Genomic DNA, 23,417 nt, shown 5'->3' with positions numbered 1-23,417 from the left:
AACTTTTTTGTTTTTCAATTTTATCTCACAGGTTGAAGCTATAAAGAAAATCTTGCCAGAACTCCCTTTATGCCATCTGCCAGGAGCTTTTGCAAAGATCTTTGTGATATTCTGGAGCCCAGCTGAAGTAAACAGCACCCTGGATAAAGATGATGGACCTAATTGAGGAATTTTGGGAAAACAGTATGGGAAGTGCCAGACCAAGGCCTTAAAACATTGTCTTGGTAATGACAGAGTCAGATTACTGCAGAGAAAAGTTTGTCAGTATATTGTGTATTATTTATGTGACTGCATTCAGCAATAAACACTGTTTATTCCAGAACTTGGCAGAGATGGTTCCTACAGTATCAATGAAATCAAGGAACCCTCTGTGCACAGTCCTCTTCAGAGTTTACATTACTCTTAATATTTACTGCAGGCACAGAAATGCTAGCAGCAAGTAATAAATCCATAATTTTCTATGCCTCCCTACGGTCTTTGCAGACTTCAGTGAGATAAAAAGCCTAGTATTTTATTTTATTTCCACTAAGAAACCAGTTCAGAAAGTTGCTGATCTTTCTTCTCCTGGGTTTCCTATACCAGTAGTTTAAAATAGTAGTTTCAGGTAACTGAAAAGAACAAACTGTTACTGATAGCATCAGGCAGCACAGCTCTAGACTACTTTTTCCAGCATTTTTTAAAAGTGGAGACATTACAAGCATATCTGGTTGTTAGTATTATTTTCATTGGTCATTTCAGACACAAGCTGACTTTGTCCAGCAGCAACCCTGTGTTGCAACCCTCAGTGCACCTGCTTAGTCCCCCTTTGTGATTCAATTGCTCAGTAACTCTCAGTTTCACTACCCAGGGCCTGGAGTTGAAGGAGTCCCATAGGAAAGCAAAGGGCACAGCAAACTATGACTTGGAAACAATTTTTCAAGTACAAAAAGAAGACCAAATTGAAACCTGTCACACCAGCTGCTCTCTTGTGTTGAAGAACATGGAGCTCAGCTTAGCCACAGATAGGCCAAGCAGAGACCAAACAAGAAAAAACAGATTAATAAGAGAGTTTGCTTGGTGAGAACAAAGGTCTGGTTTGGTTTGGTTTGGTTTTTCCCCTCAGTCCCTGCACATACCTGTTCACTTCAGAGAGGGTCTTAACCTGCAGGATACTTGGTGAGTAACTGTGGCATTGAAGATGCCACTAAAATAGAAATGCAGAGGACATAATAGGGCAACTTCAGTTTGCAAGGCCAAGCTTAATTTTGGTCTTTTCTGGTTTTCACATTTGATTATATAAGGTAACACTTAAAAAACCTGAAACAAAACACTAAAATTTAAAAAAACCCAAATATAAACCCCCCAAGCCCCCAAAAAACCAAAACCAAAAAACAAACAAAAACCAAAGAAAAACAAACAAACAAAAAAACAAAAGGCCAAATAAACAAACAAAAACCCCACCAAACAAGCCCCAAGATCCCAGGAAAATGTTTACAATTCATGATCCTTAGCAATTACTTCTTCCCAGAGTCACTACCAAGATCTGTTTCTATAACCTGTCTATCAACAGACAAAACTATTGCTTGAACATGTAATTAATACACACAATGCTCTATTAATTATTTTATTCCTAATATAAATTACTCCAAACTACTAGAGAGAATTAGAAAAGTGAAAAAAAAGTAACCCCATGTTTCCATCCCAGATATCCATCCTGGTCATAAACACGCAGTGTCACACAGCCCCAAACCAACTGACTTGCAAGGAAGAGGTATAAATTAAAATACATAGGCCTTTAGCACATCACTTGGCTGAGAAAACAGTTGCATTTGCTTAATTTAACAGACTTAAAGGGATTCTTATTACTGACTTCCTAGCCAGCAGCACCAGGGGGCTGAGCGCCCCAAAGTTCCTTAACCAGCACCTGAAAGAGATGCTAGGCACTAACGCTCAGAACTGCTTCAGAAATTAAGAGGCAATTTATACAAAACCAGTTTCCAGCAGAAAACTCCATCCCGGCCTGATAAGCCATCTTTCCGACCTTCCCCGGTTCCAGCCCCAAAACCCATGGAGGGTGAAGCCCTTCTTCCCTCAAAGGCAGCAGCTGCCAGGGGCAGGTAGGGACATGCAGGGGCAGAGGCAACGGCAGGAGCAGGAGCAGAGGCAGGAGCAGTAGCCTAGGCAAGAGCAGAGGCAGAGGCAGGGGCAGGAGGAGAGGCAGAGACAGGGGCAGGGACAGGAGCAGAGGCAATAGGAGAGGTAGGGACAGGACCAGAGGCAGGAGCAGAGACAGAGGCAGGGGCAGGGGCAGGGGCAGGGGCAGGAGGAGAGGCAGAGGCAGGATCAGAGGCAGTAGGAGAGGCAGGGACAGGGACAGGGACAGGGACCGGGACCGGGACCAGGACCAGGAGGAGGGGCGGGGGCAAGAGGAAGGGCGGGGGCAGAGGCAGAAGCAGGGGCAGAGGCAGGGGCAAGGGCAGGAGGAGGGGCGGGGGCAGAGGCAGGAGCAGAGGCTGGAGGAGAGACAGAGGCAGGACCAGGACCAGGGGCATAGGCATAAGCAGGAGCAGGGGCAGGAGCATAGGCAGGAGCAGGGGCAGAGGCAGGAGCAGAGGCAGGAGAGGCAGGGGCCTGGGCAGGGCAGGTCGTATGCTCCTGTCCCACCCGCTGCCTAGGAGGTGAAGCACAACCCCCCCCAAAACACGCACTGCATGAGAACCAGTGGCTGAAGTGGGTGCTGTCAGGCGTGTCCACAGTAAGAATCGAAGGGGTTTCCCTTTTCCTGCCGCCTCCTGCTATAACCACAAAGTCCTCCGCCACACACCTAAAAGCACAGACCCCAGACTCCTGCTCCCCCGGAGAGCGATGGAGCCGTGGGACATGCTCAGTGCGAGCGGCAGGCCCCGCCTCCGCCTGACCCGGATACAGACAGCGCTGGCTCCCCGCGGACGAGCGTGGAGCCCGGCCGGCACTGTTGCTGCCGTCGCAGAAGAGGGGGAGCGTCCCGTGCCGTCTCGTCTCGTCCCGTCCCGGCTACGCCATGAGGCTGTGGTGAGCGACCGGCATCCCTGCCCGCCCGCCCCGTCGTGCCCCCCCTCCCCCGCAGCCATGGCCCCTATGGGGATTCGCCTCTCGCCCCTCGGCATGGCCGTGTTCTGCTTGCTGGGGCTGGGCGTCCTCTACCACCTCTACTCCGGCTTCTTGGCCGGCCGCTTCGCCTTCTTCATGCTGAGCGAGCCGGCGGGCGGCGGGCCCGAGACCCCCCGTGGCTCCGCGCCCGCCGGCACCGTGGACCTGCGGGAGCTCCTGGCTGTGTCCGTCCTGGCCGCTGTCAGGGGCGGGCAGGAGGTGAAACGGGTCCGAGAGGATAACGCCTTGAACGCCAAGGCAAAGGGGAAGACGCGGGAGGGAGCCGAGGAGCAGCTGACGAGCGGCGACCTCCTCTCCAACCGCAGGATGTTCTACCTGCTGAAGGCCGCCTTCCCCGCCGTGCAGGTGAGTGCCGGCCGCCATCCCGTCAGGCGGGGAGGGGGGTGCGGGAAGGCCGCTGGGTCCGGTGCCGAGCGTCCCCCCGGTGCAGTGCTCGGCTACGGGCGGCCTGAGGGGAACCGGCGGGCCTTTTAGACTCGTGTGTGTCACCGCTTCGTGTTGTAACCTCCGGGGGAAAGTGCTGCCCTTCCTTCCCCTCGGGCTGGTGGAGTGGCGGTGCCACCTCGTACTTGTTGCTGTGAGTGTTGGGTTGCAGGCGAAGGAGTTGGATCGCGGGTAAGCGAGTTGCGTGTAAGGTGAAACTGGGTTGGTACGGACTAGAAGGAGGAAGAGCACCGGGTCTGAATGTGGTGGGTGAAGTGTGTGGCCTCTCTGCTCAGGGCTAGCGGCCAAATCCACGTGTGTTTGCTATGTCGAGGTTAGCAATGTTCTTATTTTCTTGAATTTGCCCTTCTTGCCTTAAGTGATAGGAACGGCGAATTTGAGGTTTAGGAACGCCTCGTTGTAACATCTTGAGCTTTGAGCTCTCCTGACTCGGGCAGCTGATAAGCCAGCGGCTGTGTCACGTTATGGATTACTGCCTAGGAATTTACTCTCAGAGCTGAGCACTGCCCTCTCCTCTCACTTGCCCCTGAAATGTGGGGTTGCAAACGAACCAGCAGCTGACTTCGAGGGTTTTTGGTTGTTCTCAGCTCTGTTTCCAGTTTCACTTTAGTAAATAGGAACTTTAGTCTCTTGAAGTTAAACTCCTTAGGTTTTTGCAGCCGTTTGAAACTGAAGGAAAAACCCAAGTTTGGATTGGAAAGGCGATGATGGCATTATTTTCCTGGTTAGGCTGAGGGAAAAAGTTAAGTTTAATGTTTGGTAAGTTTTTAGTGGCTGTTCTGAAAGTTCTTCAGGGTGGTGTGGGTTGGGCTTTTTGGGTTTTCTGTGGCTTGGTGTTGGGTTTTGGTGGGATTTTTTTGGTTTTGGTTTGTTTTTTTGTGGTTTGTTTTTTCTTTTTTACAGTGTTGTAGAGAACTTACTAAATGTAAAATTGAAGAATTTGGTGTTTCCTTTAAATATCTGAAATAGGCTTGGTCTGTGACTAATCTACTACAGAAATTTTATGAAGGCTGTGTTCAGAAGATTGGTGTCTGTGAGTGTCAAGCCACCTTCACAGGTGGTAAAGGAAGGAAAAGTATAGTTTCCTGTTCTCTTTTGCTGCTTAGCATCCTCATGGAACTTGGCATTACAGCATACCTGTACCGCTGCCTGAAGCCTGTATGCTTTCTCCCTTTTCACGCATGGAGGGACTTCTTCAGTTTAGATATAAAAATTTTCCATGCTTCCAGAGAAAGCTAGGAGTTTGGTTTGGGCTTGAAGAGCTCAGTGAACTGTATTTCCTGTTCTGTGTCTGGTGGTGAGCATAAACTCTGCTCTGGTGCCTGGGATGTATAGCAGTGACAGTCTAACTTGTACATTTTTTGTTTCACAGCATGTTAGCTTTGAACATCTACTTTTAAAAAACTTTGTTATGCCTTTTTATTTTTGTTACACTTGATTTGTTCTGCTAGTCTTTAAAAATAGATGGTACTTTCTAAAGTGCAGGTGTATTCTCCAGCCAAGTATGAAGTGAAAAATGTGTGTCTACATATGTGGAACTGGAAAAAAGCCTAGCATGTGTTGTTTATGTTATATTTTATTTATTTCTCTCACACCCTCCTTAGATTAGCTGCACTTGAGCACTGATGATGAGTAGGAAGAGTTTGAATAACTGAAAGATTTGCCAAACAATCTGACAGATCAGCTCTGGGGTATTTAGTATTCTAAGTACATGATCAGGATAATAACAGCTTATTTCATGCAGAATTTTAAAAATATCCACTAAGCTCCATATTCTGGTAAGAATGCTGTCTTTTAAAGTCTATACTATGATGATGTATTTGAGCATTTTCATCTGTATTAAAAGTTTGTTTCACTATATACCTATGGCACTATATGCTTCTCCAGTGTGAAGGCAAAGTCTCATCTCAGTCTGCAAATCCTTTATGTATACCTTCAGCACAACACACCTAAAACTGGTACTGTTTCATTAAACAGAGGTGCTGCAGTTTTAGTGTGAACATGAGGGTTATAGAGGATTTCCCTAGACACCTTTCATTTGAGGCAGTATAAGCCTGTATCTTGTATGAATGCATATCTTGCTTCATGCTTCTAGTCTCATCCCTGAGTACAGAGGGATGTTCCAGAAGAGAAAAACATTGAAGTCAAACAAAACCCCTCTTCTGTTCTTGCTAGAGAAGGTGCTGCTAACAAAAGCTGTCAAACACAAACTGAAATATTTCTGGGAATTCAAAGTGTAAACTTATGCAAAATGCCATTATACTTACATTGTGGAGTTGTTGAGCTTAGTAAGGGTATCTCAACATTTAAATTGGTGCCAAATGCTGCAGCCAGCAAAAAAGCCCACAAGAAAGCAGCACAAAAACTGAGAGCCAAAATATGCCTGTATTTCAAAGGAAATGATCCATTAATTATCCTCTAAGAATAGCAATGGTTTTCCAGTGTTTAAATATAACTAAATAGAAGTCATTTGACTGGAATAAATTTAAGTCAGTGAGCAGCCTCGGATTCTCTGTATTTTGATGCTGGACAGGGTAAGGGAAAGCACACTGTGTGCCTGAAGCAGATCTCTTCTTAGGTGTGTTTATTAAGAGAAGGTGAAAGAGTTAGGCTTCTCACTAATGGAAGCTGAAATAAATCTGGAACAAGTCTTACAGTCCTGACAGTTGGTGATTTACAAAAAACCTTTGAAAATCTGAGAGGAAAGTAGGGAAAAAAACCCCAACATAGAAAATGTTTTGCCTTTGTCTTTAAGTAAAGGTATTGTCTGTACAGAGGAAGAGGAACTCCACTGCTTACATCACCTGCTCTATTTGATATAAATAGATGCATTTGCATCTGTTCAAGACTTCTCACAGCTAGGTTAGGTAAGACCAAAGAGGAACAGACCAACTCTGTTTTACACTGTGTAGTGTATCGAATGTATTCAATGGTATTGAGTATTGTTATATACTTCCAAAATAGGTGTGAAAAAGACAGGACAGGAAGGGGCAGGATCTTTTTTTTTTTTTTTTTTTTTTTAACACTGCTTTCCCAGGCATCAGCATCAGGAGCTTGATATATATGAAAGTATCCAAGGTAAAAAAGTAAAATAAAAATTATTTAGGAATATTCTGCTTCACTTCACATTATGGCCCTACCAACCCGCTGTGTCAGCACCTCCGAAGGAGTGGCCCTGCTTGGTCACAAAGGCAGCAGTGATTGACAGAGGAAGATGTATTCCTTAAACACTACTTTGGCCAAAGTCTCTCTGTCCTCCAGCTGTGAAAAAAAGCCAATTTTAGTGATGCATACAATTCTGCTATTTTGCTTCTGAACTACACTAGCATTATGTTCACAGGATACAGATCTCAGTTTTATTTGCCAGAATTAATTCTGCCCTATTATACTATCTGGTTCTGTACTCTCGTTTGCAGCTGTTAAGGCTTGTTTCTGACCACTGCATTGTTTTTATTCTGTGGTTGCACCAGCTATATGTCTTTTTTTCTACTGTAAATACTGAATAGAGAAATAGAATTTTATTTTATTTATTTATTTATTGTTACTGTAATGGAGATCAAGTCTTTCTCTGTGCCAGTCTCTTCAAGCACCGTTTGTTGAGTCTTGCCAGTGCCCCAAACTCAGAGGTATTTTGTCTTTCCCAGTCAAGATGGATGATAAATACCTCATTTCAAGCTTGTGCATGATAATTCTGTAATCAGTCATCAGTGTTTGAAGTGGAAATTTAAGAACATGACAGTTTTACTTTTAATGAGATTTTTTTTCTAAATCCACTTTTTAAAGATTGATTTCTCCTGCATTTGATACTGATTCAGTAGGAAAGACAAATACATAAAAGAAATAGGTTAATAACCAAAATCCTACCTAGACCATAGGAGGATTACAGTGCTTTGCTGAATGAGTTCATTAACTTGTTTCTTCATGTTTGGCAAATGGCATCTTCAAGTTTTAGGATTTTTAACAAAAATTAACATTCTTGCTAACTGTGTGATCTTAGCAACTGCCAAAAGGTTTCTAAGTAAAACAGGAATTTTGAATGTTTATTGAAATCTCATCAGTAGTTCTTGTCTGGAGATACATCTCTTAACATGGCTCTCTCTACCTAAAAAGAAATTAAAGCCTGTAACTTTATGGTAATGAGTTCTGTGGTTATCTTTTCAGATGCAATTGCAAGTAGTTAATTTGGCTTTTGTGTAAACTGGGGGTGTTTAATCTGTAAACTGAGCATCTGGAGGTTTGAGTTTCTTAGTGTAGCCACTGACAACCAGCAAAAGTTTTGTTGGTGTTGCTAATTGTATCAATAGATTTTTAATCTGGCCTTAATTTGGATGTTTTCTTAAAATGAAAAGTAGTGTTGCAACTCTTGTGACAAGCTAGTCATCCCTTTTTCTTTACTAGGCTTGCATCTGTACAGAACTGTAATGGAGAATTTTGCCATCTACTGAAACAACTTATTAGCTAATGAGTGAGTGGCTATTACTTTTAATGGTTTTAAATTTTAGTTGTTTCTACAGATTACTGGTGGAACATGTGAATTCTGTCCCCCCTGCTGATTCCCTCTGTTGTGTTTTTGTTGTTTTCACCAACTTCTATTAATCATAAGTCAGTATAAGCAGAGCTGTCATCTGCTGTTGCCATTTATGAGAACCTGTTTGTTTCCTTCGGTTTCCTGACCAAAGCTATGTAACAGGTTTTGATAAGTACTAATTGAGATTTTTGACATTTTGGCTTGTCTGTATTCTTTGCAGATCCTGACATCTTGTTTGTGCATGATGTGACTACTTGTCATTAAAATTAAAGGAAGATGTAGTTGTTGGTAGATAAGACTCCAGAACTTCTGTCTGGACTTCCCTGCCTTGTCAAATACAAGTCTCCGTTATCTGTGTTGTTGTATTATTATAGAAATATTTTGGGAGGTTTTGTTTCAAATGATTGACAACACAAGGCCAGGGTTTTTTCTTTATACTTTCTATTATTTTATAAATATTAGTATATTTTATACCTTGCACATTTATGTAAAAATATAATTTATATTTCATTAAACTTTATTACCTTTTAACAAGTTATTTATATAGCAAACCATGTGATTCAGGAAGGTCCTGTCTATCATAATAGGATCCACCCTGCTAAAACTCTTGGTAAGCTGGATCCTAGCAAGAGCAACCTTTATGAAATGAATGAAGAATATCACCTCTGCAAGCTCATTTTTCCTTTCTAATACATTGTGGTAATATATCGGGGAAAGGGAAGAAACCCTTTCAAAACGAAGCAGCTGGCTTAAAAATACATTGGTGTATTGAATAAAACAGAATTTTTGACTACACTGCCAAGGCCACTATTCACATTGTTTAAAGACATTTTAAACTTAAAAGGAGGTGATATCTTGATTTCCAAGGTACATTCTTTTGACAGTGCCAAGCAGCAGAAGCTTTCAGGAAGCACATACTGAAAGCTGCTATTCACTGCCCCAAAATTCAAAAGTTGGAAGGGAGGGATCACAAGTAGTTCTGGCTGCAGGTGAATGCAAAGCCTTCCTTCTGTAGCAGATTTTGGAGCCCTGTTTCATAACCAGGATAAGGTAGATAATTTCCTCGATTTGAAATACAGTGCTTTGACCGTTTCGTGATCTCCTGGAGAGTGCCCTCCTGTTGTGTGTATTTATACGTCCTGACTTTTCCAGTGAGTGTTTACATTCAGAGGTTTTGGCATCCAGTTCCTTCACACAGTTTTTGTATGTACAGATGCTGTGAGAAGACAGCTTTCACCTCTGATATATTTGAGGGGAAATAAAACAGAAGCTGAGCAAATGGAGGTAAAACCGGACTGACTTGTAGTGTACTGGGCATAAAGACACGTGACTCTTCGGAGCAGCACAGTGGCAGTAGGTGTTGGAGGGTGAGGTGTGAGGCTTGGCCCATAAGCAGAGGAAAAGCCCAAAGCCTGATGGTTGAACTGCTCCCCCCTCAGTTGTGACATCTCTGAAACACATTCAAGTAATAAAAAAACAGGTACAGTTGTGTGCGGCTACTAAGTATGTCAGTGGGGCTTTCAAGTTGTGTAGTTGTGGGTGTCTTCTTACTGATTGCTCTGACAGAGTGTGCATGTGGTGATAAAATATCTTCCACTGTCAACAGGGGACATCTCTCAGCCAGTAGGAAGGTATCAGAATCATTGTTCATTTATTGTTTGTGAATGTTTGCATTTACTTATTTCCTTCTGTCCCTCCACTACTTTCCTCTGTCTTCTGTCAGGTGAATACAAATGGCAAAGTTAAGTTTGAATCTTGGGTATGTGTAATGCTTAACTTGGGTTATCAGTGGTGAAGTGATTGTGTGTGAAGTGGCTGTGTATGTCATGCAGAGTTACTGCCCTAACAAAACAGAAAAAACAAAGTCAAACAGCTGTTAATGTTTTACTAACATTCCCCTGGATGCTATTTTGTCTGCGCCTCAAGGCTTTTAATTTCCATGGTCCCATTAAAATCAATAGTCTTGAATTATGGAATAGTTTGAGTTGGCAGGGACTTTTAAAGGCCATCTAGTCCAACCCCCTTGCGTGTTCAAACTAGATCAGTTTGCTCAGAGCCCCGTCCAGCCTGACCTCAGCTGTTTCCAGGAATGGGGCTCACACCACCTCTCTGGGCAACCTGTTCCATTCTCCATTCTTGCAAAGAAATAATCAAAATATACTTATTTTGATATTCTGAGTGAATATTCTGCTGTTACCTGAGCTGTGGTGGGGTTTTTTGTTTTGTTTTTATCTTGAGTAGCTTCATTAGTATTTATTTTTTATACTATAGGTGGCATAGTTTTTGTGTTGTTCTCGTTTTGATTTCTATTCTAATAAAACAGCACTAAGGTTTGGATTTGAGAGGACTTAATTATCAGATTGGGATACTGACACTCTCAGGAATAAAGACCTGTACTACGTCTTTTTTCAAGATACTGGATTATTTGCATATTAAAATGCAAAATGAATATTGGGATGGATAAGGATGTGGGGAAGGAGGGGGAGTAATTAAATAAAATTACCATACCACCCAACACTTTGACAAAAGTGTTGCATTTTCAAGTACTGATGTTTGCTCAAAAATAAAAGTAATTTATGTATTTTAACATAATCTATTTATTTTTAGCATGTATTTTTTCAGTTTCAGTTATCTTTAATGTCTGAATTCCAAAGCAAAACTACAGCTGTGTGTCCTGCTCTTTCAAACCAGGAAACAGCCTGAGTTTGTTCACCTCACCATGGACAGCTATCTAGTATTCAAGTGGGTTTGTTGGGTGATGAGCTGTGTAGACATGATGAAGTTCTAGTAGGGGGTAGCCCACAGAATCACAGAATGTTTAGGTTGGCAGAGACCTCCAAGATCATCCAGTTGAACTTTTGACTAACATCACAGTCAACTACTAAACCATGCCCTTAAGGACCAGGTCCAAATGCCTTTTAAATGTCTCCAGGGATAGTGACTTCACCGCTGTCCTGGGCAGGACATTCCAATGCCTGGACACAGGACAAGGAAGCCACTGTGAGGTTCCCTGATGTCTTTACCTGATCCACACAAGATTGTAGTACACTTCGGAGTTACTTTCCATGTCCCTGAGGAGGTTATGCTGGAGGAGAACATGTTCTGTGGAACTAATTTCCAAAGGCTGGGAATGCCTGGGTGTTCTCAGAAGGCACACCCCAGGCTGATCTCTCTGTTGCAGTTTGATCTCTGCTGGCTTCTGCAAGCAGCATCTCTCATCCCTTACAGGATTCCTGCACCTCGCAGGCTCATTTGGCAGAAGCTCTGCACTGGTGAGATGCAGCCAGACTACTTCATTCATAAGTAATTATTTTTGCAGACCTTTCAGCAGTAGTCCATTCAATGGTTTACATGTATTTTATTAAATCTCTGTGTTTGATGCATTTCTTCCTTGTGAGGAGGGCTTTTTCCTTCAAGTGTGACTGGGGAAGATTGCTGAACTGTAGTTAAGCTAAGTTAAGTTGGTGAGCAGCTTACAGAGCTTTTTGAGAAGGGCTTTTACAGCTTGTTGCTGTTAGGTGGCTAACCCCAAATAGCTATTTCTTTCTGTCTTCTGCTTGCTGTCTCAAGTTCCTTCATGATGGGTTGCTATCTAAGTTTGATTATTAGGAGTAGGCACAGTTATGTATATGATAGCAAGCATGTGAACTTTATTTATACCAACATAGCAGTTTAATTTAATTTAAGTGTCTTGCTGAAACAAGCTCTGTTGTCTGAAACATTTGGCACTGTCCTTTTTACTGTAGCTACTCCTAATTTCTGAGTGAAGGCCTAGGAATGCAGTTACCTATGTATCCATATCAGTACAGAAAAACTTGAAATGTAAGGTCATGGCCTCTGAAGGCTTCCAGAAAATGCCAGTTAGAAGTAGGAACAGAACATCACAAATGCATGTTTTCCAGGTATATTTTAATGTATTTAAAATGGAAATGGAATGGGAAGGAAAAGAAACCTATAATGTAGCTTCATAGCAATAAATAGATTCTACAACTGTGTGTGTAGTAATAGTTATGAATTTCTTCATGGGCTGTGACTTGTGGAGTATTCAACAAAGGCTAGAGAGTAAATGGTCATATGAATGGCAGAACTAGTCACCCAGTTGATTTTTTGTTTGTTTTTTTTTTTCTTCCAGATGGCTCTGCATCCTCATCACCACTTTTTTCCTCCCTTTTTAATTTTTTTCTGGTAAATTAATGCCGGCTGTTGAGAGAGACTCCCCACAAGCATTATACAACAGGTTTAACATGATATTCTTCCTTCAGAGGATTGGTTCCAACCCGTAACTTTTTGGAGGCCTCTTCCTTCTCTTGAGGAAATGTGTTCTTATGGTGGTGCATAATGTGCTGTTGTGGAACTGAAACTGCCCAGGGGCTGTATTGAAGCTGCCAAGTCTGTGGGACTAGTTGCCTTGGCTTTTTGTAATACTCTTTTCCCTAGGGGAAAATACAATCATCAGGTTTATTGTACAGTGACAGCTGTTTAATTTGTAAATGTCACAGTAACTTCAAGGATTCTGGGTTTGGCATACATTGCTTCTAATACTGGTTTTACGTGAAAAGACAGCTGTGATGTATGGCTGCAGTTCTGCTTCCTTTCTCTTTTTATGAATTCTCTCAGAGAAGATGGCCCTTAACCCTTTGCTAATAATCTCCTACAGCTGAGGGGTGTGATGTCTTTTCTTGTCATGATGTAAGTTATGTATAATTCCTAGAATCATAAAATGGTTTGGGTTGGAAGAGATGTTTAAATGTCACCTAGTCCAAATCCCCCTGCAATGAGCAGGGACATCTTCAATTGGATTAGGTTGCTCAGAACCCCATCCAGCCTGGCCTTGAACACTTCCAGAGCAAGGAGGCTTTTACCATCTCTCTGGGCAACCACCCCCATCATAAAATTTTCTTTCTAATCTAAATCTCTCTGACTTTATTTTAAAACTGTTACCCCTTGTCCTATTCCTACAGTCCCTATTAAAACGTCCCAGCCTATCCCTTTAAGTATGGAAAGGCTGCCTGGTGGTCTCCCTGAAGCCATCTCTTCTCCAGGCTGAACAACTGCATCTCTCTCAGCCTGTCTTCATGGCAGAAGTCTGATAATTTTTCTGACCTTCCTTTAAACCCACTCCAAGAGGCCCATGTCCTTCTTATGTTAAGGATTCCAGAACCATGAAGCAGGTGGGATCTTACCAAAGCAGAGTAAAAGGGCAGAGTTACTTCCTTTGACCTGCTGACCACACTCCTTTTGACGCAGCCCAGGATACAGTTGGCTTTCTGGGCTGCAAGTGCACGTTGTTGGCTCATGTCAAGCTTTTTATCCACCAGTACTCCCAAGCCCTTCTCTTAGGTCTGTTGTCAATCCCTTCATCCCCCAGCCTGTTTTCATGCTTGGGATTGCCCCAACCCAGGTGCAGGACTTGCTGAACTTGGCATTGCTGAAATTCATGAGATTCACATGAGCATGCTTTTCCATCTTGTCCAGGTCCCTCTGAATGGCACCCCAGCCTTCAGGCATGTTAGCCAGACCGCTCAGCTTGGTTTTGTCTGTAAATTTGCTGAGGATGCACATGATCCCACTGTCTCATTGATGAAGATATTTATCAGTACTGGATGTGGTTCACAGTAAAAATCTGGATTTTGGCTTTCCATTGCTCGTCACATGATGGCAATAGCTTGTGAGTTGCTGAAGAAATCCTGATAACACAGCCTACTGTTCAAATAGGGTCTGCTTATTTCTTTATTTCTGTTGTCTTTTAACATCACTTGCCTACTAGATCTGTAATAAGTTGGTTTAGTCAGAGAGGTTTTTATCTGCTCTGTCAGTCAGTTACTTGAATCTGAGTTAGCAATCTTGACTCCATCTGTAGCAAGGAAATGGATATTGGTGATTCTGGGTTGTAGACACTGAGTACACACTCCTACTGAGTAATGGAATGATGCCTTTCTGAAGAGTTCACACAGGCTGAAGCTTGAAGGGCACAGTAGCAATGATTTCTCTTTTGTTGGCAGTAGAAAGAGCATAGAAATATTGGTGTTGTAATGGAACTGAGGTGCTAGAAGTAAATGGGATGAAATTTTCTAAATTTCTATTAGAATTTATGTCTAGTTGCATTGCAATTCTCCTAGAAATCACATTTGTGCTAGTAGTAAGTTGATATGGGTGGGTTGAGACCCATTTTGAGACATACTAAAATGTATGTTAAGACATTTCCTCAGTAGTTCTTCCTGCCAGGTTATGTGATGCTTTGTAACATGAGAGATCATTACATAAATTGTTTTTGTTATACCGGTATCTCTTGTGATCCAAAAATACCTGGCTACTCCAGTCACAATGACACAGTATTGGGTTTTACAGAACATTATTCCATCCAACAGATTGTGATTGTGTGCTCTGCTGCTGGACCAAACTCTGATGAGCATGCTGAAATGCCCTCCAGTCCAGAATAAAATTCATGAAGCTAGGCAGCAAGTGATGACAGGCTTAAATGTGACTTTTCACTGCTGTTTATAAATGGTTTTTATGGGCATTCTTAGGTCCTTAGTCCAACCTAACCTAAAGACCTATGGAACTTGTTTTTAAAATAACATCCATCTGACAGTTGTGTAATGGCTATATCCAGTTGAGCTGCTTAAATTGCCAGTCATAACTTGATGCCTGAAGCAGGAACATAGGCTGGGATTACTGCTCCCCCAAATGATACCAGAGTCTGCTAAATAGTTGTTGCTAAAATATCTATACATTTGAATCTACTGATCTGTGTTAATGGACTATTACACCTCTACTATATCTATATACCACATGATTCTCCAGATGTTCTGCTGGTAGTCTTTGAAGCAACTGCATTTAGCTTTTGGTGTAAAAAAAAACCTGCAGTTCACGCTGTGAGAATGTTCAGGAGGAAGAACTGCAGCCAGAGAAATGGTGTCCAGCTGTGGTGAGCTTCACAGTAAAGTTCTGAGGGTGGTTTTCTGTTGCTTGTTGCACAGTGGTAATAGCTTGTGAGTTGCTGAAAATTGACTAATTCACTCTCTTCCAGGTGGAGGTGAAGGGAGAAAGAAAAAGTGTGAGCAAATCTGTAATTTTCCGGAGCATCACAGTTCCTATCTGATGAGTTAATGCAACTATTTTTGTCTTGTCATAGATAAACTCTGAAGAACATGTTGATGCAGCTGATCAGGAGACTGTCTCTTGGGATCGCAGTATTCCTGAAGACATAAAACAAAAAATCCAGCCTAAAGAGGTTCCAGCAGAAAGCGTTACTGTCTGGATCGATCCATTAGATGCTACACAAGAATACACAGGTAGCTGATTCTTGTTGACAAATCGTGTGTAATTCTGATGTCTGCTTTTTGTACTGGAGAAAAAATAGTACTCTAAATGGCATCTCTTATTAAAGTTTGCTATGTCCAAGCCAGTGTGACTTGAATTGAACAAATTGCATAAAGAAATCTCTATAAGTAACAGGCTGTAGCATTTACTTTTGTATATGCCAACTCTGACATGACATTGGTATTCTTTGCAACTAAGTAAATGCTAAAATAAATTATAACTATCATTTGTGGATTCTGATGGAATTGCACATTTCTTTATTTCAGTTATAACTGTAACAATACTAAGTATCTCAGAATATTTTTTATTAGTTTATTTGAAGGGAATGCTTAGTAAATGTTCTATTTACCTTGACAGTTTTACAAAAAAGTATGCATGATTCAGTCTTCCCCTTTTTCAGATGTTGTAAGATGCTACATAAGCAGCTCAGGGTAATCCAACTAAAATTGCTGCTGATAAGTACTGCAGAACAAACAAAAATGGGGATTTTTTTTAATTTATTTTATTTTTGCAGGTGAACCTTCTCAGGTGAATGTTCTTTGAGTTATCATCTTTTGAATCAATAAAGGATAGGATGCAGGGAAGAGAAGGGAGAATACAGGAGCACAGGTTTCCATGAAAATACATTGTATAAGATACAGCTGTTAACATTGGATCTAGTAGGTGTTCAGGTTAGATCTACTGAACAGGAAAAATTGCCAGAAAACTGAGAAGTCTTTTGAAAACTGCAAGGTTATTTGAAGATACAGCAAAGTTACATAATTGCAAGAGGCAGAATGTAGGCTAGCCTTCAAAGAACAACATTTCTTTAATGTCAGGTCTGCTTTCTATTTGTATTCTTGGCATCTGGCTGTAAACTTGCTCACTCTTTTGTTTTGCCCACAGAGGATCTTCGGCAATATGTCACAACAATGGTTTGCGTGGCCGTAAATGGTAAACCAGTAATAGGAGTGATACACAAGCCATTCTCAGCATATACAGGTACCTTTTGACTTCATGTATTTTCAGCATCTGCAGTCTTAACATCTTTAGCATCCTTAGTGTTAATTAAGATTTGATGTTTGGGAGAACATATGTAGTTCTAAATGAGAAAATACTACCCAGGGCAAAATACCACTGCTGCAGACCTCAGAAGTAGAGCTGTAAATGTGTTCTGTGCTATAAAATCACTAAGGAAAATGCTGCCCTCATTTAACATTAAAAACATAGATAAAAAAAAAAAAGAATGTAAATTATGTTTTAAGAGTGAAGATCCTTCAATTGGAGTACTCATAGCAAATCAAAGAAAGTGAAACCTACAAATTTTGACAGGTGTGTGCTGTTACTCTTTGGCAGAAAACTGCTTTGCTCATTCAGGATATCTTGGGTCTGTGGTAGTATCACAAGGAGCTGGTATTTATTCAAACTGAGTAACAAAGATTAAAGATCTCAGTGTTAACTGTTTGTATGCAACAGGCAAGACCATCTAGCATTGCCTTATTGATTATCTGACATGCTTTTAATGCCACAACCCTGAACTAATTAATTCTTTAGTACTAATGATGTGTCAGTGAGGATAACTGCAAGTTTGGTAATGTGTATGCTTCGGAGTAGTTTTAGGATTTGTGTCTTGCATACTAAGTATTTGAAATAAGCTTTTCTGTTCTTTTCCCTTAGGCAATACTGACCTCTAGAGTTCAGAAATTGTGCTGTAGCTCTAGCACAGAAACTAAGACTGAATAATAATTTTTTTTGTTCTGTTTTTTTGGCCACTGAACACTCAATGTTTTGTGCTAATATTTTTATTCTCTTTAAATGTGAATGCAGTTTCCAGTCATTTTAAGTATGTGCTATATTCCAATATGTCTTAAGAGCCATAGGGTTTCATGGAACACATATTTTTAAGTATCGACATCTATCTCTGAAGTAATATTTTTTTAGTACTGCAATTTTGAGAATTCATTTCCTTTAATAATAATAAAATGTGAATTGTTCAGATATGGCATCACATGAGATGCAATGAATTGTGTCATTCTGTGTGAAGAGTATTCATTTCCGTAGCTGGAAATAACAATATGTTGTGAGTAGGATTGTTCCTACTAGTACCACACAAATACAAAGCAATAAAGGGCAGTCAGCATGGTTATTATGTGTAACTCGGTCTGTTGCCATACAATCTGGCCCTCTGTTGAGATGAAATTGCTGGTTAGTCTGCAAATTAAATGTCAAATTAATGGTTAGGGGATGCCCCCTACCAAGCTTTGCTTTGAACCTCATGAGGAAGCAAGTGGGAGGTTATGTATTTTAAATCCTGTCCTCTGATACACACCATCAAATGTTTTTCTCAGTATTACTATCCTCCTGAGCCATTTCCTTCCTTAGCATTACTATCCTTATGAACAAAATGTTTTGGCAGTATTTTTGCTGTCTGCTTTGAAACGGGCTTTTTTTCCTATAAAAGGACTCTTTGAGGAAATACTGGATCTATCTCTGACTCAAAGCCATACTTTTAGCATCAGTGGCTTTCCAATTGCAGGTTCTGAATGTTACTACTTGAGATTTTTCCTTACTTTGTTTGTTTTTTTTTTTGACAAGAATAGTCAGGCATGGGATAATGCCATAATTACAGAAGTGTGTATGTGTGGGGAGGCTGTTTCTCTTCTACTTGTATGCACACGCAGGCATGTACCCCTTCCTTCTCTGAGCCCTAACTTTCCCTTTTACAGTAGGAAAGGAAATTAAAGCAGAGGTATCAATTTTCTCAGATAAGTATCTTTTTATCTTTACACTTAACAGATTGTCTGTTGTAAATCTTAGCAGCTTCTGTGATTCTCTTGTAGCCTGGGCAATGGTGGATGGCGGGTCAAATGTAAAAGCTCGTTCCTCCTACAACGAGAAAACTCCAAGGATAATTGTGTCCCGCTCCCACGCAGGAAAAGTTGAGCAGGTTGCACGGCAGACATTTGGAAATAAGACTGTGATAATCCCCGCTGGTGGAGCAGGTTTGGTTCCTTAAGCATCCTATCCATTTTATTGTTTCCCAGTGATCAACAGGATAAAACTGTGACATCTCTTTTTCCTCTTACCTTGTGTTCTTCACACCCCTAAAAGCAGGCACTTGACAACAGGGACACAAATTTTTTTTTGCATATAGAAACCTGCATGGCAACGTTGTTCTGGATTCAGGCTGTTCAAAAATTTAGTGTTAGTGGATCTAAGCCTGGACCAGCAGTGTTCTTCTGATCCTTTTAGTGAACATGCTGATGTGTGTACACTGATGGCACCAGTGCTTCCATGGAGGAGAAAGGCTTGTCTGACCACATACAGAATCATGGAAGAGAGTATGTTCATTGTTAGTTAAGTAGTAGTATGTTTAATTAAACATCTTGTTAAGAAAAATACATCAGTTTGGTACTATTTTCTGTATATATGTCAAAAGAGAAAAGCTAGTGTCTCTAAGGTCTTATTTTCTCCACGTCATATTCAGTTCAAAGAGGTTTTAGCTTACTTTTGTAACCTTACACAACATCCTTGTGCGTGTTACTGACAGAATGCAAATACTTGAGGCACTGGTGTGAAGCAATAGCTGTTTTGAAGTCTCAGAAAAGTCATGCCAAATTTTAATTTTATGGAAATCTACCTTGATGTCTTTAATATGGAAAACTGGAGCTGCCTTACAGCTTATTCTTATTCTTGTTCAGTCAAGAATATCTTGCATAGATTCTTGACAATGAATTTAAATGATTTTTCCTTTGATAAAGGAAATGGAAATGTAGCTAATTATATCTTCTCCAAGACTTGACTCTGTGTCAAAAGACAAAGAAAGGAACAGTTTAATGAAGCAAGAATATTGGTTGGACTGATGAAAAATTGAAAAAATTCAACAAAAGAAAGAGTAATATTTTGAGCAATGACTTTGTACTGCATAATATATGATAAAGGGGAATGCCCTGGGCTGAGTTGCTTTATTAAAGAGTGGTATATGCATCTTCCCTGCTATTATAATAAAACTCGGGGAAAAAGACAGTAGATAGAAGATAGAAGTTAGGTACAGAGATTGAGAATAGGTGAATGAAAATGAGAGCAAAACTATTCACGTTTCTGATCTTGCTCTTTTAATGTGTCTCTAGCTAAGTCTCTGTAGCATATTTGTAAAGATTGCCTACAAATAATGTCTCGATACCAAAGGCTTTAATTGGGGTACAGTGGAAAAATGGTGTGTGTGTGGTGGGGAAGGGGTGGGGAGGTGTTTCTTTTAGAGATTTCCTCTCCAGGTTAGAGGGCAGACACAGTTAATTGATGTCTCCACCATGATACTGGATGGCATGATGTAATTAATCATACCACTTTTTATTAACACTTAATAATAGCTTTCTCCTTTGGGATGAACAGAAACTTGGTTTAATTTTTTTTATTTTTTTTTTTTTTACGTCTGCTCATTTCTTCCAGGTTATAAGGTGCTGGCCCTCCTTGATGTGGCTGAAAAGAATCAAGAAGAAGCTGACGTGTATATCCATGTCACCTACATTAAGAAGTGGGACATATGTGCTGGAAATGCAGTGCTAAGAGCACTGGGTGGCCATATGACTACCCTGACTGGTGAAGAAATCAGTTACACAGGCTCAGATGGCAATGAGGGAGGACTTATAGCCAGTATCAACATGAACCATAAAGCACTAATTGAAAAACTTCCAGATCTGGAAAAAACATTACATAAATAAACGTGACTGATGGAGAAGTATAGGTCATGCTTTTGCAAGCTCCAAATACTCTGTCTGGATAAGCAGGTATGAAAGCCTGCTGGGAAAGAAGCACAGCAAAGCATTTTGGTGTGGGTTTGGGTTCTGTGTTGTGCATTGGGTTTCTTCAGTGGTGGTATTTAAAAAAGAATTAAATAATAATCATCAGAAGTAGGAAGGGGACTGACTGCCTCACACCTCAGTTTCCATGAGTTATTTTTTTGAGACAAGTTTTGTGCAGTTCTTAGACACGAGGTGTATATACAGTGTTTATTGGTGAACATAGGTGAACTGCAGAACAATCCAAATTTATTCATAACTTAAGTAGTTCTCATAGAAATTTTTTTGAACCTTTTAAGTCTTCTTAGTGTAGTTGTAGCCACTCCATAATGAACTAGGTAGGAAAAAATGTTGATTTGTATAGACATCTGAAAACTCAGTAAATAATTTAGCAGGAAACATTGCCCTGTGTTCTGTATCCCCTGAACAGAAAGCACAAGAAAGTTGACACAAATTTATATCCAGCAAGAGTTTGTCTTTTACAGTGTGGCACACCTGCTTTGTAAGAAAAAAGAAATGTTCTGCACTATTTTGACTTTTTTTTTTTTCCCTGAAGATGTAAACCAGTTTATTTCAGATGGGTTGTGAATATCAGTATTTTATTAATCAGTGTAATTATTTCCATAGACCTTTTCAAAATAAGGCAGCGTTTCCTTGTGTAGTTTTAAGAGTTACTCCTTGCCCTTGCTTTCTGCTTACACTGTTGAAGATGCACGCTAGATTTTTCTCTAAAGTAGGATTTTTCATAGTTGGTATTTGTGCCTGCAGAAGCAGTCTCTTCCTTCAGCACCTGTTTTTTGTTTGGTTGTTTTTTTTTTTTCCATTGGACAGTTATGTGGAATGAGTTTAAGAGAAATATTAAGCTGATTGGTTGCTTCCATTTACAACACAAGACATAAACCAGCATTTTCTTCTACAGCCCTAGAATTAACACTGTCCTTTAGGCTAAGGGACACTCTTTTCTTCAGAAAGCTCTTGAGCTATGCCAAACAGCTTGATGTTGCTTGGTTCTTGGAGGTTTATGCAAAGGGATCATTTGAACTTGAATCTGTTTAAATAAGTTAGAAGAACGTGTGGCACTTGAAGAATAGCAGAATCTGCAAACCTTTACCAAGAAATGCACTTTGTCATTCTGTTTTACACAGAACAGGGCATTGTCCCTTGGATATCAAATGACGGCTTGTTGTACCTCCAAAATATGTGGACTTCTATCTGCAAAAATGTAACCATCTGTATTGTTTTCAGCACCACTCTGAAGGGTTTTAGAAGGTTAAAATGTACCTGTTGTTTGAATTATCAGTAGATAAGCTTCCTTTTTTCTCCTCAAAAAAGTTGATATTCTTAATTAGTACAGATGTTTTCTGTTCAAAGTTCATTTTCTACAAGCTTAGGCTGTTTAAAGGAAAGCAAGTAATTATTTGGTTTAAACTTCTTTCATCATACTGCCATCGTGATTAAAAAGAGTTTTTCCTCCTTATGTCATTAGTGTAGCATGTTGACTAGTAGCTAACGTTCACATTTGCTGAAGACCGCCTCAGATGTTGCATAAATACAGATGCAGACTTTAATTTTGTAAACTTAGTGACAAAATAGACTCAAGCTTAGTCCTGCTAGCCTTTTGGGACAGGTAGGGTATTTTAGATAACCGTTTTTCCAAAATTGACACTATTGCTGCTGTTGAAAATAGCTTTTACACATGTAGATAGTTTACAAAGCAACGTGACTTCCATTTTAAATTTAATAAACTGCTATTTGCTGTGACAAATAAGTGAATATGCCCTTTTTAAAAAGGGGCTGATATATTTTGAAAACCTCTTTGAAATTCCAAACCCCAGTGAAGAATAAAAATCAGATATTTATGAAGGCTTTAGTAATATTTTATTAGAAGACTGCAGCATTTTATCCCACCGGCTGATTTAAATTACTTAGAGCCTAATAAATAACACAACTCATTCATTTATTAAAGAACAGTGATTAAAATTGAAATATGAGAAATAGCCATAACTAGCCTAGTAGAAAAACCTAACTTTGTCACAGAGGTTGAATGCACAACATTTAAATAGGTAACTAAAACAAAGTCTGTGGCAGGTTATGGTTTTAGATTCAGGTTGCAATCATGTAAACTTACCTTGTGAAAATGTGACCATTTATTTTGGGTACAATTCTGTCATTTCCTTGCGTAAGCTGTGATCAAATTTAGCTTCTGTATGAGAAATGAAAACTAAGATGTTTCATATCATTGCAAGAGCAATGTACTTACATCATAGTTGAAGATATAGAGCAGTAAACAAAAGTATTTGCCTAACTTATTTTTCCTTAGGAAGGTGAGGTATGAAGAAGAGCTTCAGCCCTCCTTTCCTTTCATACTGGCCAGAATATTTAGTCTTCCATTCGGAAGATGTGTGCTTGTTTAGACCCATTTATATCCTAAATTGCTTTGTTGCAATGGATCTCAACGTTCAGGACTTTTCACTGTGGACCCTTATTGACCCCATCTCACTTCTTGTGGAAGTGAAGAAAAGGTGAGAGTGAGGTGCCCAGTTAATTCTGTACAGTCTGAGCTCGTACAGCTTTACCGCAGCTAAGGCCTAAGGTGGTGCTTGGGGTCTCCCAGTCTAATGTACAGAGGAGCTGTTTTGATATGAGAATAGGTAAGTACCTGGTGAATATCCAGTTTCTGATGTACCTTTACAATAAATGCAACTTTTATGCAGACCAGCAGGTATTCAGAAGTGCTTGGTTAGTGCAAATGTGACCGTGCGTAGTGTTGACACTCAGTAGATCTGATTTCTTTGACTGTGTCTACATAAATATTTGTTTCACCTCCACTGTGTGCATGTGATTTAAGCTTCTGGCCAGAGTGGTAGGCAGTCATACTGTGCCCATGTTTCATTGGGATAGAACATTGTTGTTTACATTCTAGCCTTTTCCACATGAAACTGTCATAGTCTTTCTAGGGATGCTACTTAAAACAATTGCATGGTGTTACATGGGTCTTACAAAAGTATGTATTTTCTAAAAATTTTAATGAAAAAAAAATATTCATGGTATCATTCTAGCTCTGAACAAGGGAAGGAAAATAATGTATTGTTTTAGCATTGGTTTTCCAATGGTGGATTTTTTGAGTGGCTGTTGTGATTAAGGTAGTTGCAAGTGAAATTATTCTGAAACCATATGTACTTTTGCATTCTGCTAAAAGAGTGGATGGTAAAATA

At 40.4% G+C, this 23,417-nt stretch overlaps 1 protein-coding gene across 1 annotated transcript; it reads left to right on the top strand.

Annotated features, from left to right (window-relative positions):
- The first annotated feature begins 2,728 nt into the window (after positions 1-2,728).
- IMPAD1 (inositol monophosphatase domain containing 1) lies at positions 2,729-20,604 on the top strand. Its single transcript, XM_008492201.2, has 5 exons — positions 2,729-3,474; positions 15,237-15,396; positions 16,310-16,405; positions 18,244-18,405; positions 19,853-20,604. The coding sequence occupies exons 1-5, from the start codon at positions 2,845-2,847 to the stop codon at positions 20,122-20,124; spliced, it is 1,320 nt and encodes a 439-aa protein (XP_008490423.2). The 5' UTR covers positions 2,729-2,844; the 3' UTR covers positions 20,125-20,604.
- Positions 20,605-23,417: the final 2,813 nt, after the last annotated feature.

The sequence above is a fragment of the Calypte anna genome, chromosome 2 (genome assembly GCF_003957555.1).
Source record: "Calypte anna isolate BGI_N300 chromosome 2, bCalAnn1_v1.p, whole genome shotgun sequence".
In the NCBI taxonomy this organism is placed as follows: Eukaryota; Metazoa; Chordata; class Aves; order Apodiformes; family Trochilidae; genus Calypte; species Calypte anna.
Note: the sequence above shows the minus strand (reverse complement) of the source record. Positions and strands in the feature narration are given on the sequence as shown.